The sequence below is a fragment of the Berkeleyomyces rouxiae genome, assembly GCF_048999995.1.
Source record: "Berkeleyomyces rouxiae strain 22BRR77 chromosome Unknown BrBRR77_ptg000008l, whole genome shotgun sequence".
Taxonomy (NCBI): domain Eukaryota; kingdom Fungi; phylum Ascomycota; class Sordariomycetes; order Microascales; family Ceratocystidaceae; genus Berkeleyomyces; species Berkeleyomyces rouxiae.
The window spans coordinates 1,215,545-1,236,546 of record NW_027396498.1 but is presented as its reverse complement, the minus strand read 5'-3'; the positions used below and the strand labels follow the sequence as shown (position 1 = coordinate 1,236,546).

Sequence of the window (21,002 nt, the reverse complement as noted above, 5' to 3'; positions counted from 1 at the left end):
CATCTATACAACATCTAATCGGAGCAAGTCCTAAAGGTTGTGCCATGCCACTAGAATGGATGGCAGGGCTTCTTGGCCTCGACAAGGCCCCTCGCCAAGACGGAAGCAGCCGAAAGCCCATCACATCGCCAACCACCCAGTACAACAGCCTTGCCAATCACTTCTTCAAGTTGGCTACATCTGACAGTTGCGCCTTGGTACCAGACTTTGCTGAGCCCATGAGACAAGATCAAATTGGCTGCTCTAGACAAGTACAAGCAGAAAGCGAGGAGTTGATTGATCGCTTTACTTGTACTACTTCCAGTCGCCGTGGCTACTCATCTGGGAATGCTACCATCAGATATCAGACATTTTCAACTCTCGTATTGTCGAATATGCGTTGTCACGCTAAAAGCCCAAGTATTGGTCCCTGATCGGCGACGAACCGAGAAAACAAAGGGGGACCGTTCGCTCCTTAATATATTGCATTTTTTTCCCCTGTCTTGTGCTTGTCTAGCCTTTGGGGTCATCGAGCCACGACTTCCCTGGCTTCTTTACTACGTCCGTTTCAGCCATGGGAAAAATGGCAGAGGGAAATGCAATGGGCATGTTTTTACTTGTATGAAATCATGAGCGGGTCTAGTGCGGATGTCGTGGTCATGAACATTTCTCCCTGGCCAATAATATCCCACAACAATACGTGTAGTACTGCCAGGCTCTGCTATATTGCACCTGTCTCAGGCTGTTGCTTATAATCAAGTTCGGCAGACAACCACGTTATCAGCCTCTCTCCTAGTCTCTGCGGAATGCACCCCTTGATGAGTCTGTGTTTTTTCTCTATTCTTCAGGCGATTGGCATCATTGCTTGGTGGTTAGTACAACCCACAAGACCCTTCTTTATAACTGCATATATTCCGGAAGTTTCAGTGGTGTTTGCAAATACTTCTATTGTCCGGATACACGGACGAACTTCGTTGGCCAACAAAGTATTTGTAATACAAAGCGATCTTTGGCTGTCGGCACATCTACTCGGAATTAGATGTATTCTTGTGCTTGCATCGTCACTACTTCGTGAGTTTACAGGTGCTCGCAGTGGGGAATCAATGCGAGTATCCGTTCTAGACCACTTGAATATGGGTCATGTCAAAACGGCGATGCGCACAGGGCAAGGTACCCGCATGATACATACACCATCACAAAGAGGATCAACCCGCTCCTGATCAGATCATCTCCAGTACGTGGGTGCAAGCTGTATGTACAATTAAGTATGAAGCTGTGAGTGCCTTGACAGGGCCCTGTCTCACATATCAGTAAAAACTCAATGGGAAAGAGAGGTCATGAGGGAAGCCCTCGGAGCCGTGGTCCAAACGGTTGGGCATGATATTTGGTAGGCAATTGAGTTCATCTCAGTCCAAAATCCTAGCAGAGCCGGAGCTACAGCCGTGATCAGCACTCCTAAGATTATATATCTAGGTTACGCCCCCAACCCTCTCGCTGTTCTTGGGTAGAGGTATACAACAAGAGCACATAATACTTCACTTTACAGCGCAGGCGTTGAGTCGATCTCTCTGTCTTTCTTTTTGTTTGTTCTGACCATTTGGCAGGCTTCCATTCTTTTATTCTTATCTTTATTCGCTCTTTTATTCGTTCATAACTTGAACTTTCTTTCGTTTCTACCACTGTCTAAATCACCAGCCTGGATATCCTTTTGACAAGATGGTTCGTTTCTCTGTCTTCGCCCTGGCTATGGGTTTCTTCGGCCTCGTTCCTGTTCAGGCCGCTCCTCACAGTACTGAGACTGCCCCCAAGGGACCTGGTGGTTCAGGTAAGAGCTAGCCCTAATGCCATTCCACCTATGCCAATATCACGAAGCAGAATACGACAAAGTCAACAGTCAAGACTACGACAAGAGTAAACGTGTTGGTTAAGAAGGCAATCGTCACAACCGTGACGTTGGTAGCTGTTTTGACTGTGGTTGGTGCGCTTCAGTCTTCACACAAGCTTTGACGTTGAGCATCGCCAAGCCTTTTGTGATTGTCACTCTGGCTGCTTGTACTACAATCATTCATTTTGCCAAGACCGAGGCCCCTACATGCCCACTCGCAGCCAGGGTAGTTAGTACCTGCGCTCCAACTAAACATGAGACCTTTTTGGCTGTTGATACATTCGCTGCGACTGACACCTTCTGCGGCAGAAACACTCCATATCGTCATTCCCATTTCAGCCACCCCACACTATATAAATTATGTTTTACTAACCTCCGTCTCTATAGCGGCACGCACTTTCACTGTGGCTCCTACGCCTACTGCTGGCCAGTACGGGAGTGTGCAGTCTGCCGTTGCAGCTCTTCCGAATGATGGTGCTGCCTACACCATTTACATTCTGGCCGGTACCTACAACGAACAACTCACCATCAACCGCAATGGCTCTGTGATGCTTCGTGGAGAGACACCCTCTGCCCAGGACTACGCCAAGAACAAGGTCCGCATAGACTTTTCGAGGGGCTACCTGACGAGTGCCAACCGGGACGAAGACACTCCAGTAATCCATTCGCACAAGAGCGACGAGACAGTTCTGGCGCTGTACAATATTGACTTTGTCAACACTTACCCCCAGACGCAAAACACTGCTGCCCTTGCTGGCGACTTTTCGAACAAGAAGATGGCTGCCTATGGCTGCTCCTTTATTGGATTCCAGGATACTTTGCTGGCCAACAAGGGCAATCAGCTATTCAGCAACTGTTATATCGAAGGCAGTGTTGACTTCATCTGGGGCTACGCCAAGGCTTTCTTCCACCAGTGCTACATCGCTTCCAACACTGCCAAGGGTGCCAGTATCACTGCTCAGAACCGCCCCAGTGCCTCGTGGGCTGGTGGCTTCGTTTTTGACCGCTGCTATGTGACCTACACCTCGACCTACGGTACTACCATGGGTAAAACCTACCTGGGCCGCCCATGGAGCAGCTATGCCATCTCAGTTTTCCGCAACTCTTTCCTAGACAAGCACATCAACGCTACTGGCTGGAACAAGTGGTCGGCGTCGTCACCTCAGACTGACAACGTGATGTTTGGCGAGTTCAACAACTCGGGCCCGGGTGCTTGGACTTCCACCACTAAGCGCGCCAGCTTCGCAACCAAGCTGACCGCTGAGCAAGCCTCTGCTTACGACATTGGCACCTGGCTCGGCGATATTTCGTGGGTGGATAAAACCGCTTACGCCTTTACTCCTAGCTACCCTCTTCAGGCGAATTCTGCTCCTGCTACCGGCTATTAGATTGCCGACAGCAAAGTGCTCCAACTACTACAATCGTCAACGTTATGAAGGTCACGGCTGCTCTTCACTTGCGAGACCTAACTTTGCCCCCACGATAATACTGCATCTTGGCTCTATAGATCCTGAAAATTTCAGAAAACCACTGTTACACCACATTTGGGTTGATTTGGTCTGATGTGTTACACAACACCAAAGAATGAAGGAAATGTTGTCTTGACTTGACTATATCTATCGTTAAGGAAATGCTGTCATTGGCAATGGGCTGTATATATTTTTTTTCTTTTCTAGTTTATATTTTTTTGGATTGGTTGATTGATTGATTCTTTATTTACCTGTCTACTCGCGAGGGTCAATATATTTTTTTTTTCAATGTCTTCTTTTTCGCAACATCGAAAGCTTGCATTTGCGACTGTTAAAAAAAAAAAAAAAAAAAAAAAGAGAAAAACAAAATTATGAAAAAGAAACTCCGATACGGGGAATCGAACCCCGGCCTTCTCGGTGAGAGCGAGATATCCTAGCCACTAGACCATATCGGATGGTGGTAATCAATTTATGCATGTAGACCCTAGTAATTATGCTCTTATTTTATGAGTTGTGCAATGATGCATAATCATTTGACAAAAAGATGTGCTCTCACCAACCGGAGTCGATCCGGTGACCTTTCGATCGCAATTCTTTCAAGTTACAGTCGAACGTGATAACCAACTACACCATGGTGAGTGACGACAGTGGTTGACCACTGCGCATGGCTTGTTGGCGATCGTCTTTGTCAATTGGCCTTATAAGGGAGTCTTCACAAAAACTTCCCTCTTACCAACAACTTTCGCGAGCAACCTTCCCTCCTACAACCCTCGGGGGGTACCTTTGAGTTCAAGATGCCGCCCCCTCGCCCAAAGACGAACTTTCCCCTTCGTTGTGGGTTAGAAGAGCGACCAGCACATATTCCCAATGCTGCTGTCCTTTCTTTTCCGTCCTGTCTGATTTCGGTCATTCTCGATGAATCGAGTCGTGAGGCCCTGAGCCCGCCTTTTTCCCCTCTCGAGGGATGATCTTGCCGACGACCGCCCCTCTCGCAACACTTCTCGATCGCCGGTCTCTCGAGCTCCCATCACTCAACTCGGGGAGCCATACTCACACTCGATGGGCAGCCTCTTTTGAAGGTTCCGGATGTCCGACCCGCGGCGCGGGGATCTCGACGCTGTGCTCCATCCATAACACACGCCGCGATTACGTCCAACTTTTTCTTTCTTTCGGACACTCGATCGCCAGCCCTTTTGGAGGCTCGCTTGATCTCGGTTTGGCTTTTTAGGCCCCCCTGAACACGCCGGTTTTTCCCGGCGAACGAATGTTGGTGGGGATGGTAGCTCCACACAGGGCTTTGTTGTCGTGAGTCCACTTTTTGGGGTGCGTTTTTGTGGAAGTTTTCCTTTGTTCAACGGGGAGGTGGTATCTGGAGGACAAGGTGATGTCGAGGAGGATTCCAAGAGGAGGAGAGTTTGCGGAGTCCTGTTCCCTTGCGCCGGCTACAAGAGGAGGAAAATGACAAAAGTTGCAGCAACGGCCATGCCCGCAAAAGGACAAAACCACGCGTAATCCGCCGGGGACAAACCCCCGTGCCGAGAGCCGGTGGCCTTTTAGACTAGACTTCACGCGGTTTGTTGCAAACCAAAAATACCAGGTAACCAAACCCTGGAAAGGTAGGTGTGCCCTCGGGCCGCGCTGGACGGAAAGTCCTCCTGGCTTCTACGCCGGACCCTAAAAAGTCACAGGAGATGCTTAAAGTCTACGCGCACCTGCAATTGCTGACCGCCCGGGTGTAGTTTGGAAGATGACATTATCCGACTGCTTCCGTCCGGAATATGCCGTCGTATTGCTGCGAAATAACAGTAGGTAGACGTAAAAGAATAAAATCAAATCAAATCAAAATCAACTTTCGCGAGAACCACCATACTGGTAACAGTCAATCAGCGAAACGACCACAGACTTACAAGAATCAATCGAGAACAATCCCCTTATCCAGAAATGGAGTGCGACGATGCACCAGGAAGCGCCCAGGTGGCGCGACCCGCGAAAGACCAGCCCACGATCAGCGCAACGGACGCGCACACGGAGGTCGACATTGAGATGGTCAACACGAACGACGTCCAGCCAGAAACCGAGACCGACGACGCCCAGCAAGAGACTCCGACCAGCTCGTCAATGGAGCTGATGATTGTCGACAAGCCCGACGAACAAATCGAGAAGAATGAGGGCTCGACACCGTCCAACACCCCCAAGGAGAACGAGAAGCGTGGGGCGGCCACCGAGAAAGACCGCAATCTCGCCATGGCCAGAAAGCACATCGCAGGAGAGATGAAGAAGATAGAACTGCGCGCTGAGGCGTACCTCTGGCTCGCAGAAAAGATCCCCGAAATGTGCAACGAAGCCGTCGCCATGGCTAAAGGCGACGCGAACGTGAGGAAGCTGGCAGGACACGTGTCCCAGGAGTTCAGAGCTATGCTCCAGAAGCTCCAAGGTGGCACTACCCCTGCCCCTTCAGGCAACCCTAAGAACGACAAGCAAGGGTCTGCCAAAGCCCCGAAGCCCACACCGGGTTACACGAACAACAACAACAACAACAGGAGCTACGCAAGCACCGCGGCAGAGGCCGACGGTGGCAAGGGACAAGCAGTCACCCTGAAAAAAAAGACTGCCCCCAAGCCCAAGACAAAGACAACGACAACAGAGGAAGAGAAAAAAGTGCGAGTTTTTGTCCGAGGACCAGCGGCCGCAAATGAAGCGGACGCCAGCAACGAGATCGCCAAGGTCCTTGGCGGCAAGCCCGCCGAGATCCAGATCAAGAAGGTGAACTCGGGCTGGGCGTTCTACACGACCAAGGGTGCGGTGTCAGCCGAGAAGCTGAACTGCGTCAAGGAAGCGTGTGGGGCGAAAGCGTGCGAAATTGACAAAAGATGGACGCATGCACGCATCACTGGCCTATCAGACTTTTATGTCGTAGGCGAGAACGGACCGGTGATTAAGAAGAACGAAGAATGGTTCATCGGACAGATAACGGAGCAAACCGGTGGAGAAGTGAAATCCATCAAGTGGCAATTTGAAACCGAGAAGTACATGGACGCCACACTCCGTATTGCAGTGGACCTACCCGAGGGCCAGACCCTCCCCAACAGTGTGAAATTCGAGGGGAGCTCAAACCCGGCCACGGTCAAGAAGTGCCGGACCCCCTCACTGCCGCTGTGCCGTACCTGCTGGGCGACACACCCGACAGCGGGGTGCAAAGAAAAGCCACGGTGCCGCCTGTGCGGGAGCGCAGACCACAGAGAGGGGCAACACGCTGGATCCCGCGCCGCATGCATCGTGTGCAAGGCTCCGGACCATTCGGCAGGGGACCCCGCTTGCAAGCGAGGCACTCGCCCGAATCGCACGACCCCAAAGCCAACGGAAAACACGCCAGCCAACCCCCAGGACGACAACCAGGCTCGTAAGAGAAAGAGACTTTCCCCGGCGGAGCAGCCGACTCCGCGGCCCGAGGTCATCCGAGAACGCTCCCAGCGAGATGAATGTTAGGACACCTAACAGTATGGAGCGTCAACGTGGGAAGAGGGGGACCTAACCATGAACTGACTCTACGCGAAGCCGTCAGGCAACGGGTAGACGTCGTGTTTGTGCAGGAGCCCTGGATTGGACCGCGTAAGGACAAAACGAAGTTCCACCCAGAATTCACTCTGCATAGCCCGAGAGAAGGATGGTTGGATCGACCACGGAGCATCGCCTACGTGCGGAAAGACATCGAGACACTTGAAACAAATCAGGCCCACCCGGACCTGTGTCCAATCCGCATCAAGACGACAAAGGGCGTGCTTCGGCTTTTGGGAGTGTACAATGCGCCGGAGAGGTGCTTGCGAGCCGGTGAGGGATTGCAAGAACTGATGTGTACAGAAAAAGAACACGCATGGGTTGCATTGGGAGACTTCAACGCCCACCACGGTACATGGGACGCCAACGACAAAGAAAACAACGACGGGATGACCCTGGAAAATTGGCTGACTGACCAAGGGCTGACTGTGCTGAACCAGAGAGACGAACCAACGCACAGAGCCGGGAGGGTGATAGATCTGGTCGTGGTGCCGCACGCGGCGGTAGTGAAATGGGAGACCCGCATGAAAGTTGTTCCCGGAAGCACAAGCGACCACGAGATACTCGAGCTAGAGATAGAAGCGAGAGCGTCTCGAAAACGACCAGAGGCAAGGTGGAGACTAGGGAAGATGGATATAGAACGTTTCGTGGCGGAGTGCGCAAGAGAGAACAGCGGCCTGGAGTGGCTGCTCACCGGTAGCGGAAGCGGAGCAGACAGAGCGGACGATCTTGCCGGGAGACTAGTCGCAGCAGTGGGAAGGGCACTGGATGTGTCGACACCGAAAACACCACCCAACACCGACCTCAAACCATGGTGGAACGAAAATTGCAAACGGTGCAACGCCAGGATGAGGGAGGCACGCGACAAAACTCGAGAAAGACTGGGAGACCTCACATTGCGAGCGGCATACGTCAAGGAGCAAAAGGCAATGCAATGGGCGGTCGTCCAGGCCAAGAGGGCCCTCATGAGTAAGATCATCAACGGATTCAACGAAACGAGAGATGTATTCCGCGCGATCAAATGGGCCAACGACAAGACCGACAGACGTATTCCACTGTTGCAGAGACCAGACGGTACGAAGACGACCTGCACAGCAGAATCCGTGGCTCTCCTTCTGGAAACCCATACTAAGCCACACACAGGCTCAGAATGGCGGTTTCAGGAGCCCAACCCCGACGCAATTGAGTGGCCCCCTCTGTCTTCGGACGAGGTGAAGGCTGCCATCTGGAAACCTGCGAACACTGCGCCGGGAGCGGACCGCATCCCCAACGAGGTATGGAAAAGGGCGTGGAAACCTCTAGGTAATCTGATAACGGGACTATATAACCTATGCCTAGACAGCGGACACCACCCGAGCACATTCAAGAAAGCCGACCTCGTGGCAATACCGAAGCCAGGACGCCCACGCCAAGCACCACGCTCGTATCGCCTAATCTCACTTCTCCCCACTCTGGGCAAAGGCCTCGAGAGAGCAGTGGCTAGGCGGCTCGCGGAAGAGTCGATAGAGAGAGAAACCATCCCGAGAAACTACATCTGCGCCGTGCCAAAAAGGGCCGTTACCGACATGCTCATTGAGCTCCGTGGAAGAATCGAGGACGCCCAGGATTGGAAAAAGGTCACCTCAATTTTCACATTCGACATCAAGGGAGCTTTTGATGCAGTTGACCCAGCGAGAATGGAGCACCGCCTGATTGAGAACCGCTGGCCAACGAAGCTATGCCGATGGGTCAGAAGCTTCATGGAAGATAGGGCTGCAAGCATGCGCACCGAAGGAGGCGTCACCACAACCCTTGTAGGAGGTTCCCTCCCGCAAGGCTCGCCGGTCTCGCCAGTGCTGTACATGCTCTTCATGGCCCCATTGTACAAGAGAAACCCCGCACTTCTCGGATACGCAGACGATGGGTCTCTGGTGGTTAGTGGTCCTGCTTTTAGCAAGAACTGCGAAGTCATCCAAATTCTCATGAGGGAAGTGTTGAGGTGGACGGCCAACAATGGACTGGAGATCGACCCCGGAAAGTCAACACTGCTGCACGTCAAGGGCAGAAGAAAGGTCGCAGGAAATCCGTCCGTCACAGTGGAGGGTCTAGGCACGATTGAACCCACCCCGGCTAATGCCTCGATGCGATGGCTGGGGCTGCATCTAGACGCCAAACTTCTCTTCGACAAGCACATCGCGCACGTGACCGCGGGTATCAACCGAGTGGCGAACGGCCTGAGGTATCTGGCCGGTTGCTATAAGGGAGCAGATACGGAAAGCATGCTCCATGCGGTACGCGCGTGCGCTCTGAGCAAAGCACTCTTTGCGGCCAGCTCTTGGACTGGGACGGAAACGACAAAAACGGCCTCAGACAAGATAAATGTTGCCCTTAGAAAATGCTTACGGGCGGCTCTCCCTATGTATCGCACCACGCCAAGAGAATGCATACACCATGCGGCAAGCTTTCCACCTTTCGAGCTCCTCCTGGAAGATGAAAAGAGACGAGAGGCGGTACGATGGCACAGACTCGACGACAAGCATCTACTTCGAGGGCCGCAGTACAATCCAGTGGTGGTGAGGCTGCGAAAACTGCTACCTGCCGAAATGGAGAAGCACACCAGGCTCAGGCCAAACGCAGCTGGGCCAGACATGCCGTCTCGAACGTGGCTAGACAAGGAAAAAGAGGCAGAGGCACACAGAGCGGAAGTTGAGATGGCCACCCCGGGAACGATCATTGCCTACTCCGACGGATCGAAGCACGAGAATGGAAACGCGGGCGCGGGTTGGGTGATTACGGAAGATGGGGCTACGCTAGAGGAAGGGCACGTAGCTCTGGGAAAATGGATGGAAGTGGCCGACGCTGAGGCGATTGGCGCTCTCGAAGCAGCGAGGCGGGCCACGGCGCGCGAAGGTACCGAGGAAATCTGGCTTTGTCTGGACAACCAAGGAATAGTGAACCGCCTCCGCAACCCATCCACCAGAAACAGCACATCTCAGGACGTTATTGATGAGACAAAGACAACCCTTCGCCGCTGGGCGAGCGAGAGTCCTGGGAGGAGAGTCCATGTGCTGTGGGTCCCAGGCCACATGGGCTTGGAAGGCAACGAACTGGCAGACGCGCAAGCAAAACTGGGGTGCCAACAGACGACAACGGAACCCCGCGTCAGCCTGGCCGGAGCACGGAGATGGAGGCGAGACCGTCTAAGTCTCGAATACGGGGAATGGTGGCAGAAGCAAAAAGGATACCGCCCACTGGGAACTGGTGTCCCCGCCGAACCCCCCTTCCGTGTCTCCCGCTACGACGGCCTCACCAGGATTGAGCTAGGCCACATCCTGGCCGCCAGAACCGGAGATGGTGACTTTGACGAGTACCATGACCGATGGGAACACAACTGTCCACGCGGGTGCCGAGCTTGCAACCAGCCAAAGGAACGAGGACACTGGTGGACATGCAGGGCACTGCCGAGGCCGTGGAGCCAGAGATTTGCTGACAAGCTTCTGAAAACAACAAAAGCAACAAGTCACGTTGCCAGCGTTTTACGCCGCAATCTCAAGTTCCTTGAAGAAAGACAACAGCCCGAGCGCCCCGAGACTACCCAGCCACTACCCACTGCCAGCACCGAGACATGAAGGTGGGATTTTGAAGGAGAGATGAGAGTGGAAGAGAGATGGGAGAGGAAGGTTAGATTGGGAGGAGACGAGGTAGTAGGATCGGAAGGAGATGTCGAGAAGGATTCCATGAGGAGGTTTTGGGGGGTCCTTTTCCCGTCCACCAACTACAGAGGAGGGAAAACTCTCAAAAAAATGCAGCAACGGCCATGCCCGCAAGAGGACAAAACCACGCGTAATCCGCCGGGGACAAACCCCCGTGCCGAGAGCCGGTGGCCTTTTAGACTAGACTACACGCGGTTTGTTGCAAACCAAAAACACCAGGTAACCAACCCTGGAACCCCGCAGGTTCGCCCCCGGGCTGCGCTGGACAGAGAGTCCTCCTGGCTTCAATGCCGGACCCTAAAAAGTCACAGGAGATGCTTGAAGTCTATGCGCACCTGCAATCGCTGACCGCCCGGGAGTAGTTTGGAAGATGACATCATCCGACTGCTTCCGTCCGGAATATGCCGTCGTATTGCTGCGAAATAACAGTAGGTAGACGTAAAAGAATAAAATCAAATCAAATCAAACTTCCCTCTTACACCTACAGGAATAGGGGTCAACCCTAAGCAACCCTTATTATTCACTACATCATCAACACGACTTTTCTCTCTCAACAACCTCAAAAAACGATTTCAGACGCCTCTTTCCGTTAAGAAAGACTGAAGAAGTACTACTAGAATGACGGAGCCGAGCAGCACTGCAAGCGCGCAGGCGCAGCCATCACGCCCGGAGGCGCCGCCCAAGAACAACATGGCGGACACCCTGGCCAACTGGCACGCGAAAAAGATCCAGGAAGCTACCGCGTTGGCCGAAATCGCGGGTGAAATCGCGGCCAAAATGGACGAAGGGGCTACTAAAGCCTTCAAAGACGCCTCGATCAAGAATGGGGCCGAGAAGAGAAAGAAGTTGGAGAAGGCGCTGGCAGACACCCTGAAGTGGTGGTGCGAGTCAGGCGGAGGAGTGGACACCGCGACTGCGGGTCCAGCCCCTCTACATTCGACGACCAACAACGCCCGCGGCAACAGCACAGCGCCAGCCGCAAAGGAGACACCGAGCAAGTCGGGAAAAGACACGCCCGCCAATAACGGGACTACGAAGGCGTCCCCCAGCGAGGGACGGGACAAGGCCACGGGACCGACCAGCGGTCCGAAGACGAACAACTCGACATGGTCGCAAGTTGCCAAGAAGGGGGCAAAAGAACCGGCGCCTCAGCCAGAGCCCAAGACCAAGAAGCGCACGAGCGCGGAGAAGAAGGTATTCGTGGAGCTCCCGGAAGGATCCCAGTTTAGGGAACTTAGCCCGAGCGCCATCACTAGACGCCTCAACGAGGGAGTCCCCAAAGGGAAGGGAGTGCTGGAGGCGGGCTTCAGCAAGAAGGGACTGATACTTGTCGCCGAAGGAAAGGCGAAAGACCTAATGGATCGCGCAGAGCACATCAAGAAGGCTCTAGGCGCAGTTACAGTCGAAGAACCCTGCACGTGGCAATTCGTGCGTGTATACCGGGTTGAGCGAACCATCCGGGAGCTCGGAAGCGACGGGAAAATTGCCGCCCGCGCCGTGACTGAAGAGGACATCCGAACGGCGGCCACGGAAGCCTTCGGATGTGCACCCCTGGCCCTATCGTGGTGGATCCAGGAGGGCATGCACGAGGGAACAGTGTCGATTGCGCTGGATCCCAAAAAGATGAAGGGAAGACCCAACCACGTGGCGTTCATGGGAACGACACGACCGGTCTCGTACCCGTCCAGACGTCCCCGGGCCCGCGGTCACTCCCAAGAAACCACCGCGGAGGAGCCAACCGGGCGCAACACCGGCGATGAAGCTTCAAGAAAGAGAAGAAGGGTTGTCTCCCCCCACGGTATACGAGACAATGGTGACCATGAAATGGACGCCACAGAGCCCCCCGCCAATAACGACGACGCGACGAAGATTGCTTCCGCAAAAGACGCAGAGAAGCCCGGGCCCCCCCAAGCCAAGAACAAGGATGATGTCGCCACTTCCCCGGCCGACGCGATGGAGACCCGGGAAGAAGAACTATGATGGAGGGCCCTACAGAGCCAACAAGGAAGCAGAGTGTCAGAATAGCGCAGGTTAACGTGCAGAAGGCAGCGCCATCACACGCAACCGCATTGCAACAGGCATATACTCTGGGAGCAGATATCATTGCCATCCAGGAACCCTGGGTGGGCAAAGATAAAAAAGCCAATAAAACACAGACGCACCATCAATACGACCTGGTGGCACCAATGACGACATGGGACCCAAGACCAAGGGCCTTAATGTACGTGAGGAAGGGACTACGATTTGAGTGCAGGTCACTTGGAGAGGAGCACCCTGACATCACGACAGTGACGATCCGATCTGGAAACACGACAATCCAGATAATAAACATATACAACGCAGGCAGAGGGTCTGTAAGAACAAACGAGGCGGTCCTACGACTTTTAGAGACTCGCATATCCAGCCCTAGTCTGATAGTTGGAGACTTCAACCTCCACCATCGGGCATGGGACGAGAAATGCGAGAGGACGTCTCCCGAAGCGGAAAAACTTTTGGAGTGGGTAGAGGAGCATGAGGCAGTCGTACTCAACGCCCGGTTAAGCCCGACCCACGACAGGGGACACACCATTGATTTGGTCATTGCGACCAGAGGACTCTTAGCGCAACGGACGGTGAGGACGGAAATCATTCCAGACTTATCACCTAGCGACCATGAAGGCCTCATGACGACCATAGAGGGAGCACCAGCAGACAGCGACGCCACGGAAAAGCGACGAGACCTGAAGAAGTTGGACGAGGAGCGATTCGCCAAGGAATGCAAGCGACTCAAAGACGATCTGGAGGGACTGACAGCCGACGACCCCGAGACGATTGAAGGGGGCCCGCAGGGCTATGCTGACAAGCTTGCTGAAGCCCTCACTGTGGGACTACAACGAGCAGTGGAGGTCTGTGCCCCGGAGGTACGGCCGAACAAACGAGGAGTGCCCTGGTGGGATGACAGGTGCAAGGAAGCCGCGAAAGTACACCGGAGAGCCAGACGAAGGTGGAAACAAGCCATGAGAAGCGGCGGAGCTAGGCCCGAGATCGCAGAGCAGAGGAACCTGGCAAAGAAGAAGTTGTGCAAAGAGGCTCGCAGAGCGAAGAAAAACTACTACGCGAAGGAGATCAGGGAGATCAACGACACGAGAAAGATTTTCGAAGCAGCCAACTGGGCCCATAAACAGGCCAAGCAACGCACCCCTCCTCTCAAGAAGCCCAACGGGGAGATGCTGTCAGACACCAGGGACAAGTGCGAACTCCTTTTGGACGTGCATGCACCGACAAGACGAGAAGACGACGAAGCACTGGGTCCACTAGACGAAGACGGGAGAAGGGTCTGGGACCCCCCAACCGAGGCAGAAGTGCTGCGGGCCATCAAAAAGCCAGCAAACACAGCCCCGGGAATGGACGGACTCCGAAACGATCTGTGGAAAAAGGCCTGGCCGCACCTGAAAGAAGCCATTGTTCGCCTCTACCAAGTGGCCCTGACCCACGGAGTACACCCTGACATTTTCAAGAAGACTCGTATGTGTCCGGTCCCCAAGCCAGGGAGAGACCGTCGAGAGCCAAGGGCATACAGACTCATCTCGCTACTACCGACCCTAGGCAAAGGCCTGGAGCGACTGGTGGCAAGGCGGCTGGCCTATGAAGCCGTGGAAAGAGACGTCATTCCCAAGAAGTACGCTTGTGCGATTCCAAAGCGCGCGTGTTCAGACCTGTTGCTCAGTCTGGTAGACGAGATCGAACGGGGCTGGGAAATGAAGAACGCAGTGTCGATAGCTACATTTGATGTCAAAGGAGCTTTCGATACTGTCACGCCGAACCGCATGGTCAACCGACTCCAGGAGGAAGGGTGGCCAATAGCACTGTGCAAATGGACAAGGTCGTTCCTACAAGGACGAAGCGCAGCGCTAGCGATGGACGGTCATGTCACGGACACGAGACAGCTGGGAGGCTCACTACCCCAAGGGTCACCGGTCTCCCCGATTCTCTACATGCTGTTCATGGCCCCTCTATACAGCTCTCTACCGGGAGCCAGGGGTTACGCAGACGACGGATGTGTCCTGTGGGCTTCGCCAGATTTGAAGACCAATGCACAGGGGTTGGCTCTCCTTTTGGAACGGGCTGATAACTGGTGCAGAGGAAATGGCCTACAGTTGGACCAGGGAAAGACGGGGATCCTGCACCTCACCAAGAAAAAGCAGGCAGGGAACCCTCCCGTGAAGTTACCGGACGGGAACGTTATGGAGGCCACGCCACAGGGCAGCACTCTCCGCTGGCTCGGACTAGAGCTGGACAGGAAGCTAGCGTTCACTCAGCACCGCGACAAGACGATCAGGAAGATTGAGACCACAGCCAGCGGGCTGAGACTCCTCGCAGGATGCCACAAGGGAGCTCCCCCGGGCCTTTTACTACATGTAGTGAGAGCCTGTGCAGTCTCCAAACTGACGTACGCTGCGGCCGCCTGGTGGCCGATGCACAAGGAACGGAAGATCGCCACGACAGCCAAGCTATTTGATATAGCCCTCAGGAAAGCGATCCGAGCAGCCTTGCCAATGTACAGAACGACGCCAATCGGACTGTTACACCGCGCAGCGATGATTCCGCCAGCAGAGATCCTCCTCGATAGCAACGCTCGAAGAGAGGCAACCCGGCTGCACAACCTTGACGACGCCCACCTGTGTAAGGACTGGGACACTGGCAACAGAATTCAGACTCTCTCTAGGCTCCTGCCCAGGACGATACCTAGCCCTGGCGGGGTGAGACCTGCAAAGGAGAGACCAGACGACCCCATCGAGGCAAAGGGCGACAAAGATGAGGAGGTAGCCAGACATCTAGAGGACCTGCGCATGGCGTGGCCTGATACGGTGTGGGCCTACTCAGACGGGGCGAAAGTCAAAGACGGCGGCGCAGGGGCCGGGTGGACCCTGGTGGTAGACAATACGACCTGCGCCGAAGGTAGCAAACCATTGGGCACCTGGCAAGAAGTGGCTGACGCTGAGGCAATCGCAGCCCTACACGCCGTGCAAGCGGCCCACGAGCTACCGCAAGAGACGACCGGCGACCTTTACCTATGTCTTGATAACAGGGGCATTGTGAACCGTCTGAATGCAGAAGAGGGCGACCTGGGGACATCCCAAACAGTCATCGACGAGACAAGACGACTCCTGGCAAGCTGGAAGCTGAGACAGGGTGGGCTCTTTGCGCCAAAGGCAAGAGTCAGATGGGTACCGGGCCACAAGAACATCCCCGGCAATGAAAGAGCCGACCGGTTAGCCAGAGGGGTTGCTGGGACTGAAGTTGGCGGGCTCGAGATGTCGCTCTCCAGGGCAAAACGTTGGTGCCGGGAGCAAGCGGCCACAGAGTTCAAGACGTGGTGGGGGGCACAGAACGGGCCTTCCCATATAGACAAGCCAGAGCCCGTCGAACCCTGGAAGTTCAAGGACTACAGGGAACACGACCGACTCGATATTGGCACATTGATGGCAGCAATTTCTGGACACGGCGACTTTGTCACGTACCACCAGAGGTTCGAGCACACCGGGGCCGCTCACGATTGTCCGAGATGTGGACAGGAGAAGACCCCGTGGCACCCGTGGACGTGTGACTCGATCCCACAGAGGCTACGGCTGACGGAGAGACTCGTTAAAAAGCTTCTCCCTACAGTCAAAGGAAGCAAGCAGCTCCTCAAGAAGTTGAAGAGGGCGAGAGAGGAATGACCAGCTGCGATGGCGTTTGGCGTGGTGTGTTTTTGTTTTTGTATTTCTGTTTTGTCTTTGGGTGCTTTCTTTCGTGTATTACTTGTTTCTTTTTCTTTCTTTTTTTCCTGTTCTTTTCCTTTTTCATTATCACAGTCTTCATGTATCCCCCCTGATGTATCCTGCGCCAGGAGGTGCTTATCACCACAGGGAAATCCCGAGTCGGCGTCTACAGTTTCTTCGGAGCTGGGAGACTACGGTCACCAAGGCAGTCTGAATCGGAGGATCCCGGCAGCCGGTTATGCCGCTGCCAGGTTGCCAGGACCTGCCTGGTCATCTTATGAGTGTTTGACGAACACTCCGATTGATGTAAAATAGATGAAATGAAATGAAAAAAAAAAAAAAAAAAAGGGAGTCTTCCTGTACTGGGAACTGGTGTCAACCTTCCCTCCTACAACCCTCGGGGGGGTACCTTTGAGTTCAAGATGCCGCCCCCTCGCCCAAAGACGAACTTTTCCCCTTCGTTGTGGGTTAGAAGAGCGACCAGCACATATTCCCAATGCTGCTGTCCTTTCTTTTCCGTCCTGTCTGATTTCGGTCATTCTCGATGAATCGAGTCGTGAGGCCCTGAGCCCGCCTTTTTCCCCTCTCGAGGGATGATCTTGCCGACGACCGCTCCCTCTCGCAACACTTCTCGATCGCCGGTCTCTCGAGCTCCCATCACTCAACTCGGGGAGCCATACTCACACTCGAAGGGCAGCCTCTTTTGAAGGTTCCGGATGTCCGACCCGCGGCGCGGGGATCTCGACGCTGTGCTCCATCCATAGCACACGCCGCGATTACGTCCAACTTTTTCTTTCTTTCGGACACTCGATCGCCAGCCCTTTTGGAGGCTCGCTTGATCTCGGTTTGGCTTTTTGGGCCCCCTGAACACGCCGGTTTTTACCCGACGAACGAATGTTGGTGGGGATGGTAGCTCCACACAGGGCTTTGTTGTCGTGGGTCCACTTTTTGGGGTGCGTTTTTGTGGAAGTTTTCCTTTGTTCAACGGGGAGGTGGTATCTGGAGGACAAGGTGATGTCGAGGAGGATTCCAAGAGGAGGAGAGTTTGCGGAGTCCTGTTCCCTTGCGCCGGCTACAAGAGGAGGAAAATGACAAAAGTTGCAGCAACGGCCATGCCCGCAAAAGGACAAAACCACGCGTAATCCGCCGGGGACAAACCCCCGTGCCGAGAGCCGGTGGCCTTTTAGACTAGACTTCACGCGGTTTGTTGCAAACCAAAAATACCAGGTAACCAAACCCTGGAAAGGTAGGTGTGCCCTCGGGCCGCGCTGGACGGAGAGTCCTCCTGGCTTTTACGCCGGACCCTAAAAAGTCACAGGAGATGCTTGAAGTCTGCGAACCTGCAATTGCTGACCGCCCGGGAGTTGCTCGGAAGATGACATCATCCGACTGCTTCCGTCCGGAATATGCCGTCGTATTGCTGCGAAATAACAGTAGGTAGACGTAAAAGAATAAAATCAAATCAAATCAAATCGGAGTCTTCCTGTGCAACCTTCGCTCCAACCTTCCCTTCTACAACCCTCGGGGGGGTACCTTTGAGGTCGGCCTCCCCCCCCCCCTCGAGCCTATACTGAGGGTCTCATGAGGACAGCAACACGATCCCAATGCTGCTGCCATTCTCGTCTCTTCAACATGACAACGAGCTGCGAAGCCAGAGTCCGCTTTCTCCCAACTTTGAGGGATTTCCTCGCCGTCGACTCGCCCCCTTTTCACGACACCCTCCTCGCGATCGCCGGCCCTTCATCGCCGCCACACCCAACAACTCGTGGATCCATCTTCGCAACTCGGGACTGTCCCTTTGAAGGTTCAGACAGTCCACCTTCGTCTTTTCCTTTTCCTTTGTCTTTCCTTTGTCCTGCTGTGGCACTCGGGGACTGTATCGGGCCTCAGCCATGGTTCGGTGCGGCGGCCACTTCGAAAAGCGGAAGGATACGCTCCTAGCCTCCGGAGGCTCACCTGGTATGGTTTTTCACCCGCTCAACGACTCGGGTTTTTCCATGCCACGCTGGTTGTGATGGTCGACCTTGTGTCTGGCCACGTTTCTCAGTCGAACGAATGTCGGTGGGGATGGTTAACTCTTTGTGGGGGTTAGGGTTTATCTGGGGAAAATGTTTTTTTTTTCTTTTCTTTTTTTCTTTTGTACTTGTGTTTCTTGCTGCTCATTGCGAAGTGTGGACCACTGGTTCTTCGGGGCTTGGGGATGGTGCGCCATCCCGAACACACAGAAACTATGCGGCGTGTCGAGCGGAGGACTTTAAACTTCCGTCCGGTAACCAATCCGGCGTCGTTTGATCTTAGTGATTTTGGTAGACGTTAAATATAGTCAAGTCAAGTCAAGGTTGGACAAAAAATCGCAAGGATAGTACTGGGCTGATGTAATCTTTTCTGAAGGTGGGGGCAAATGATAGAGACGCCAGAGCAAGCATAGCGGGCCAGAGATATAAACGGAAAAAAGGGAGAAACAAAAAAGAAGTGAGAGCGAGGGAATTTACGGGACAACACAAAAGCAGGGAAAAAAAAAAGAGGGAGAGAGGAAAAAATGGTTGTCTCGTTCTACTTCCATGATCAGGTAGCGGCACTTCTCACTCCCACCGGAAAACTCTCATGTGACGGCGGCGGGCGACGACAAATTTTGAGCTGGAACGTGAGCGAGTGAGTTGCGATTTTGAGTGCCAAGAACAAGAAGGCGTCAGGGCTTTTCGGGTCTGGGTCAGATCAGATCAGAGCCGTCAGACGCTTTGTTCATATTTGGGCGAGTGGTGGGAGGAGGGAGGGGGGACAGAAGGTTGGCGAGAAGGAGGAGAGGAGGCAACGAACTAAGTGTCCAGGTCTGGGAGAAACACCAACAGAGACACACTAGACAGGAAGCGAGTGGAAGAAGGACCACGGAGTTGTTCTGGAAGAAGCAGAGCAAGCGGAGTAAAAGTCTACATTCCAGTCTCAATCCAGAGCGACGGACTGGGCGAGCCAGGGACAGAAAAAGCAACAAGGCCGGACGGACAGAAACAAACGCACCAAGACGAGCAGAGTACATGGTTAAAGAGTTAAAGGGAGCGCAAGGCAGAGGCCGGTGGCGGCCTGTCACCCAATAGAGTTTAGCCTGACAAGTGTGTTGTAGGCGGATTCTGGTTGCAGGTTCAGAGGCCGGTATGCAGCTGCAAGTGTGTATGTTCTTCAGATACTGACTACTACCTGCAGCTGCAGCTGCAGCCGTGCATGCATCGATGTAAGGATGATGCAACGAGAGCATGGGCACGTGTGGGAAGGGAGACAGAAACGCAAGCCACCGGGATTTTGAGAGTGACGGTGGGTAGTTGGCGAGAGACAGATGCATGTGAGCTTGAGCTTGTGAGTAACTAACTAGTTAATTAGTTGATAGTTATGTATGGATGTATGTACATACATACATTTCACTTGCATAACTACCTAGAGTGGCGTGTCTTCTGCAGGCTTATGGCTTGACACTTCCGCTCCAAAAATCTACATCATGTGCGGTGTGAGGTTGTATGGACTTTGGTCTGGTCTTCAGCGGGCGGTATGACCCGGGATGCTACATTGATACAATGGACGTGTTATAGATAACCCTGGCATCCGGAGTATAACCCTATCTGGAAGGACTTGTCTGTGACGATTACTGGGTCCTTTGCGGCTCGAGCTGTTCACCAAGCCTGCAGGAGAAGTCAAGTGGCTGGGCTTTGCGTGTAGTTTTTTTTTTCTTTTTCTTGGCTCACATGTTGGAGAACAGGCCGCAGATATTGGGGAAGCCAAAGCAATAAAAAGGGCGTTATTGCTGTTGGGAATGTATCCTCTGTATGTACTTTTGTGGTAGCTATATGTGCTTGTGTGCCTGTATAGAGGTTGTCTCCTTTATTCCCTGCCGGGCGCGTGCGCGCGCTGCCCTGGAGAAACGAGCTTGGTCGCTCTTTTTTCCCTGTTTCTTTTCTTTGACGTCTCCTTCATCGAATGGTCTGTGTTGTGGGCTCGAGCCATGATTTGTCTTTACTGTTCTCGTCCCGTGTTTCGCTGGTTTGCTGCGGGGGGCGGAGAGGGGGGAGGGCTCGCATTCACACACATCACATGCACAGCGCAACGGCAAAGGCAAACCAAAAGGAGTGGACAAAGGCATGTCTTGTGGCCAAACCAAGGCGATCAATACCAGCAGGAGGAAATCGGCGAAGGAATATAGACGAGGAGGAAGAAGAGGGGAAAGCCGCCGTCACAAAGTCACGAGAGCCAGGCAGCGGAGCCAAGACCAAGGCCATCGCCAGAGCCGCGACAAGGTTGGTGGAAGGTCCCCTTTTCTGGCTTTGGCTCGTTTCAGTGCGGGTCTATGGGCAGAGCCAAGACTGCCGCTGGCTTGGGGCTGGGGCTAGAAGACGGGCTAACGAAGACTAAGAAGGGACATGTCCGGACTGGATATGGAGTCAGTAGTTGAGAGAGGGTTGTGCAGTGTGTGTTTTTGTAGTAGTAGTAGTTATCTTTAGGGGTGTTTTTGGATGAATAACTAGCTACTGCAAGTGTAGCCACGGTGATTTGCTTGCTTGGGTCTCTGAGACGCGGTTGGTTGCTGGTGGCTTGGGCCTCTGTGGCAGCTAAATCAAGTTGTAGAGCGAGAGGACTGGTGTCTAATTAGCTAGTTGTTTATATGTGTACACATGTACTTGTGCTCTAGTTCTCCCCG

At 53.8% G+C, this 21,002-nt stretch overlaps 6 protein-coding genes across 6 annotated transcripts; all 6 read left to right on the top strand.

Moving 5' to 3' along the window:
• Window positions 1–1,725: 1,725 nt before the first annotated feature.
• Window positions 1,726–3,252, top strand: BROUX77_006498 (uncharacterized protein; the record flags this gene model as incomplete). The annotated part of the gene is made up of 2 exons (XM_073751490.1): window positions 1,726–1,804; window positions 2,252–3,252. The coding sequence occupies 2 exons, from the start codon at window positions 1,726–1,728 to the stop codon at window positions 3,250–3,252; spliced, it is 1,080 nt and encodes a 359-aa protein (XP_073603567.1).
• Window positions 3,253–5,274: 2,022 nt separating this feature from the next.
• Window positions 5,275–6,819, top strand: BROUX77_006497 (uncharacterized protein; the record flags this gene model as incomplete). The annotated part of the gene is made up of 1 exon (XM_073751489.1): window positions 5,275–6,819. One exon carries the CDS (start codon window positions 5,275–5,277, stop codon window positions 6,817–6,819), a length of 1,545 nt encoding a protein of 514 aa, XP_073603566.1.
• A 917-nt stretch (window positions 6,820–7,736) lies between these two features.
• On the top strand, window positions 7,737–9,259 carry BROUX77_006496 (uncharacterized protein; the record flags this gene model as incomplete). Its single annotated transcript, XM_073751488.1, has 3 exons — window positions 7,737–7,962; window positions 8,032–9,106; window positions 9,184–9,259. 3 exons carry the CDS (start codon window positions 7,737–7,739, stop codon window positions 9,257–9,259), a joined length of 1,377 nt encoding a protein of 458 aa, XP_073603565.1.
• Window positions 9,260–9,578: 319 nt separating this feature from the next.
• On the top strand, window positions 9,579–10,496 carry BROUX77_006495 (uncharacterized protein; the record flags this gene model as incomplete). Its single annotated transcript, XM_073751485.1, has 1 exon — window positions 9,579–10,496. One exon carries the CDS (start codon window positions 9,579–9,581, stop codon window positions 10,494–10,496), a length of 918 nt encoding a protein of 305 aa, XP_073603564.1.
• A 702-nt stretch (window positions 10,497–11,198) lies between these two features.
• Window positions 11,199–12,560, top strand: BROUX77_006494 (uncharacterized protein; the record flags this gene model as incomplete). The annotated part of the gene is made up of 1 exon (XM_073751484.1): window positions 11,199–12,560. The coding sequence occupies one exon, from the start codon at window positions 11,199–11,201 to the stop codon at window positions 12,558–12,560; it is 1,362 nt and encodes a 453-aa protein (XP_073603563.1).
• Window positions 12,561–13,243: 683 nt separating this feature from the next.
• BROUX77_006493 (uncharacterized protein) lies at window positions 13,244–16,279 on the top strand (the record flags this gene model as incomplete). Its single annotated transcript, XM_073751483.1, has 1 exon — window positions 13,244–16,279. The coding sequence occupies one exon, from the start codon at window positions 13,244–13,246 to the stop codon at window positions 16,277–16,279; it is 3,036 nt and encodes a 1,011-aa protein (XP_073603562.1).
• Between the last annotated feature and the right edge of the window lie 4,723 nt (window positions 16,280–21,002).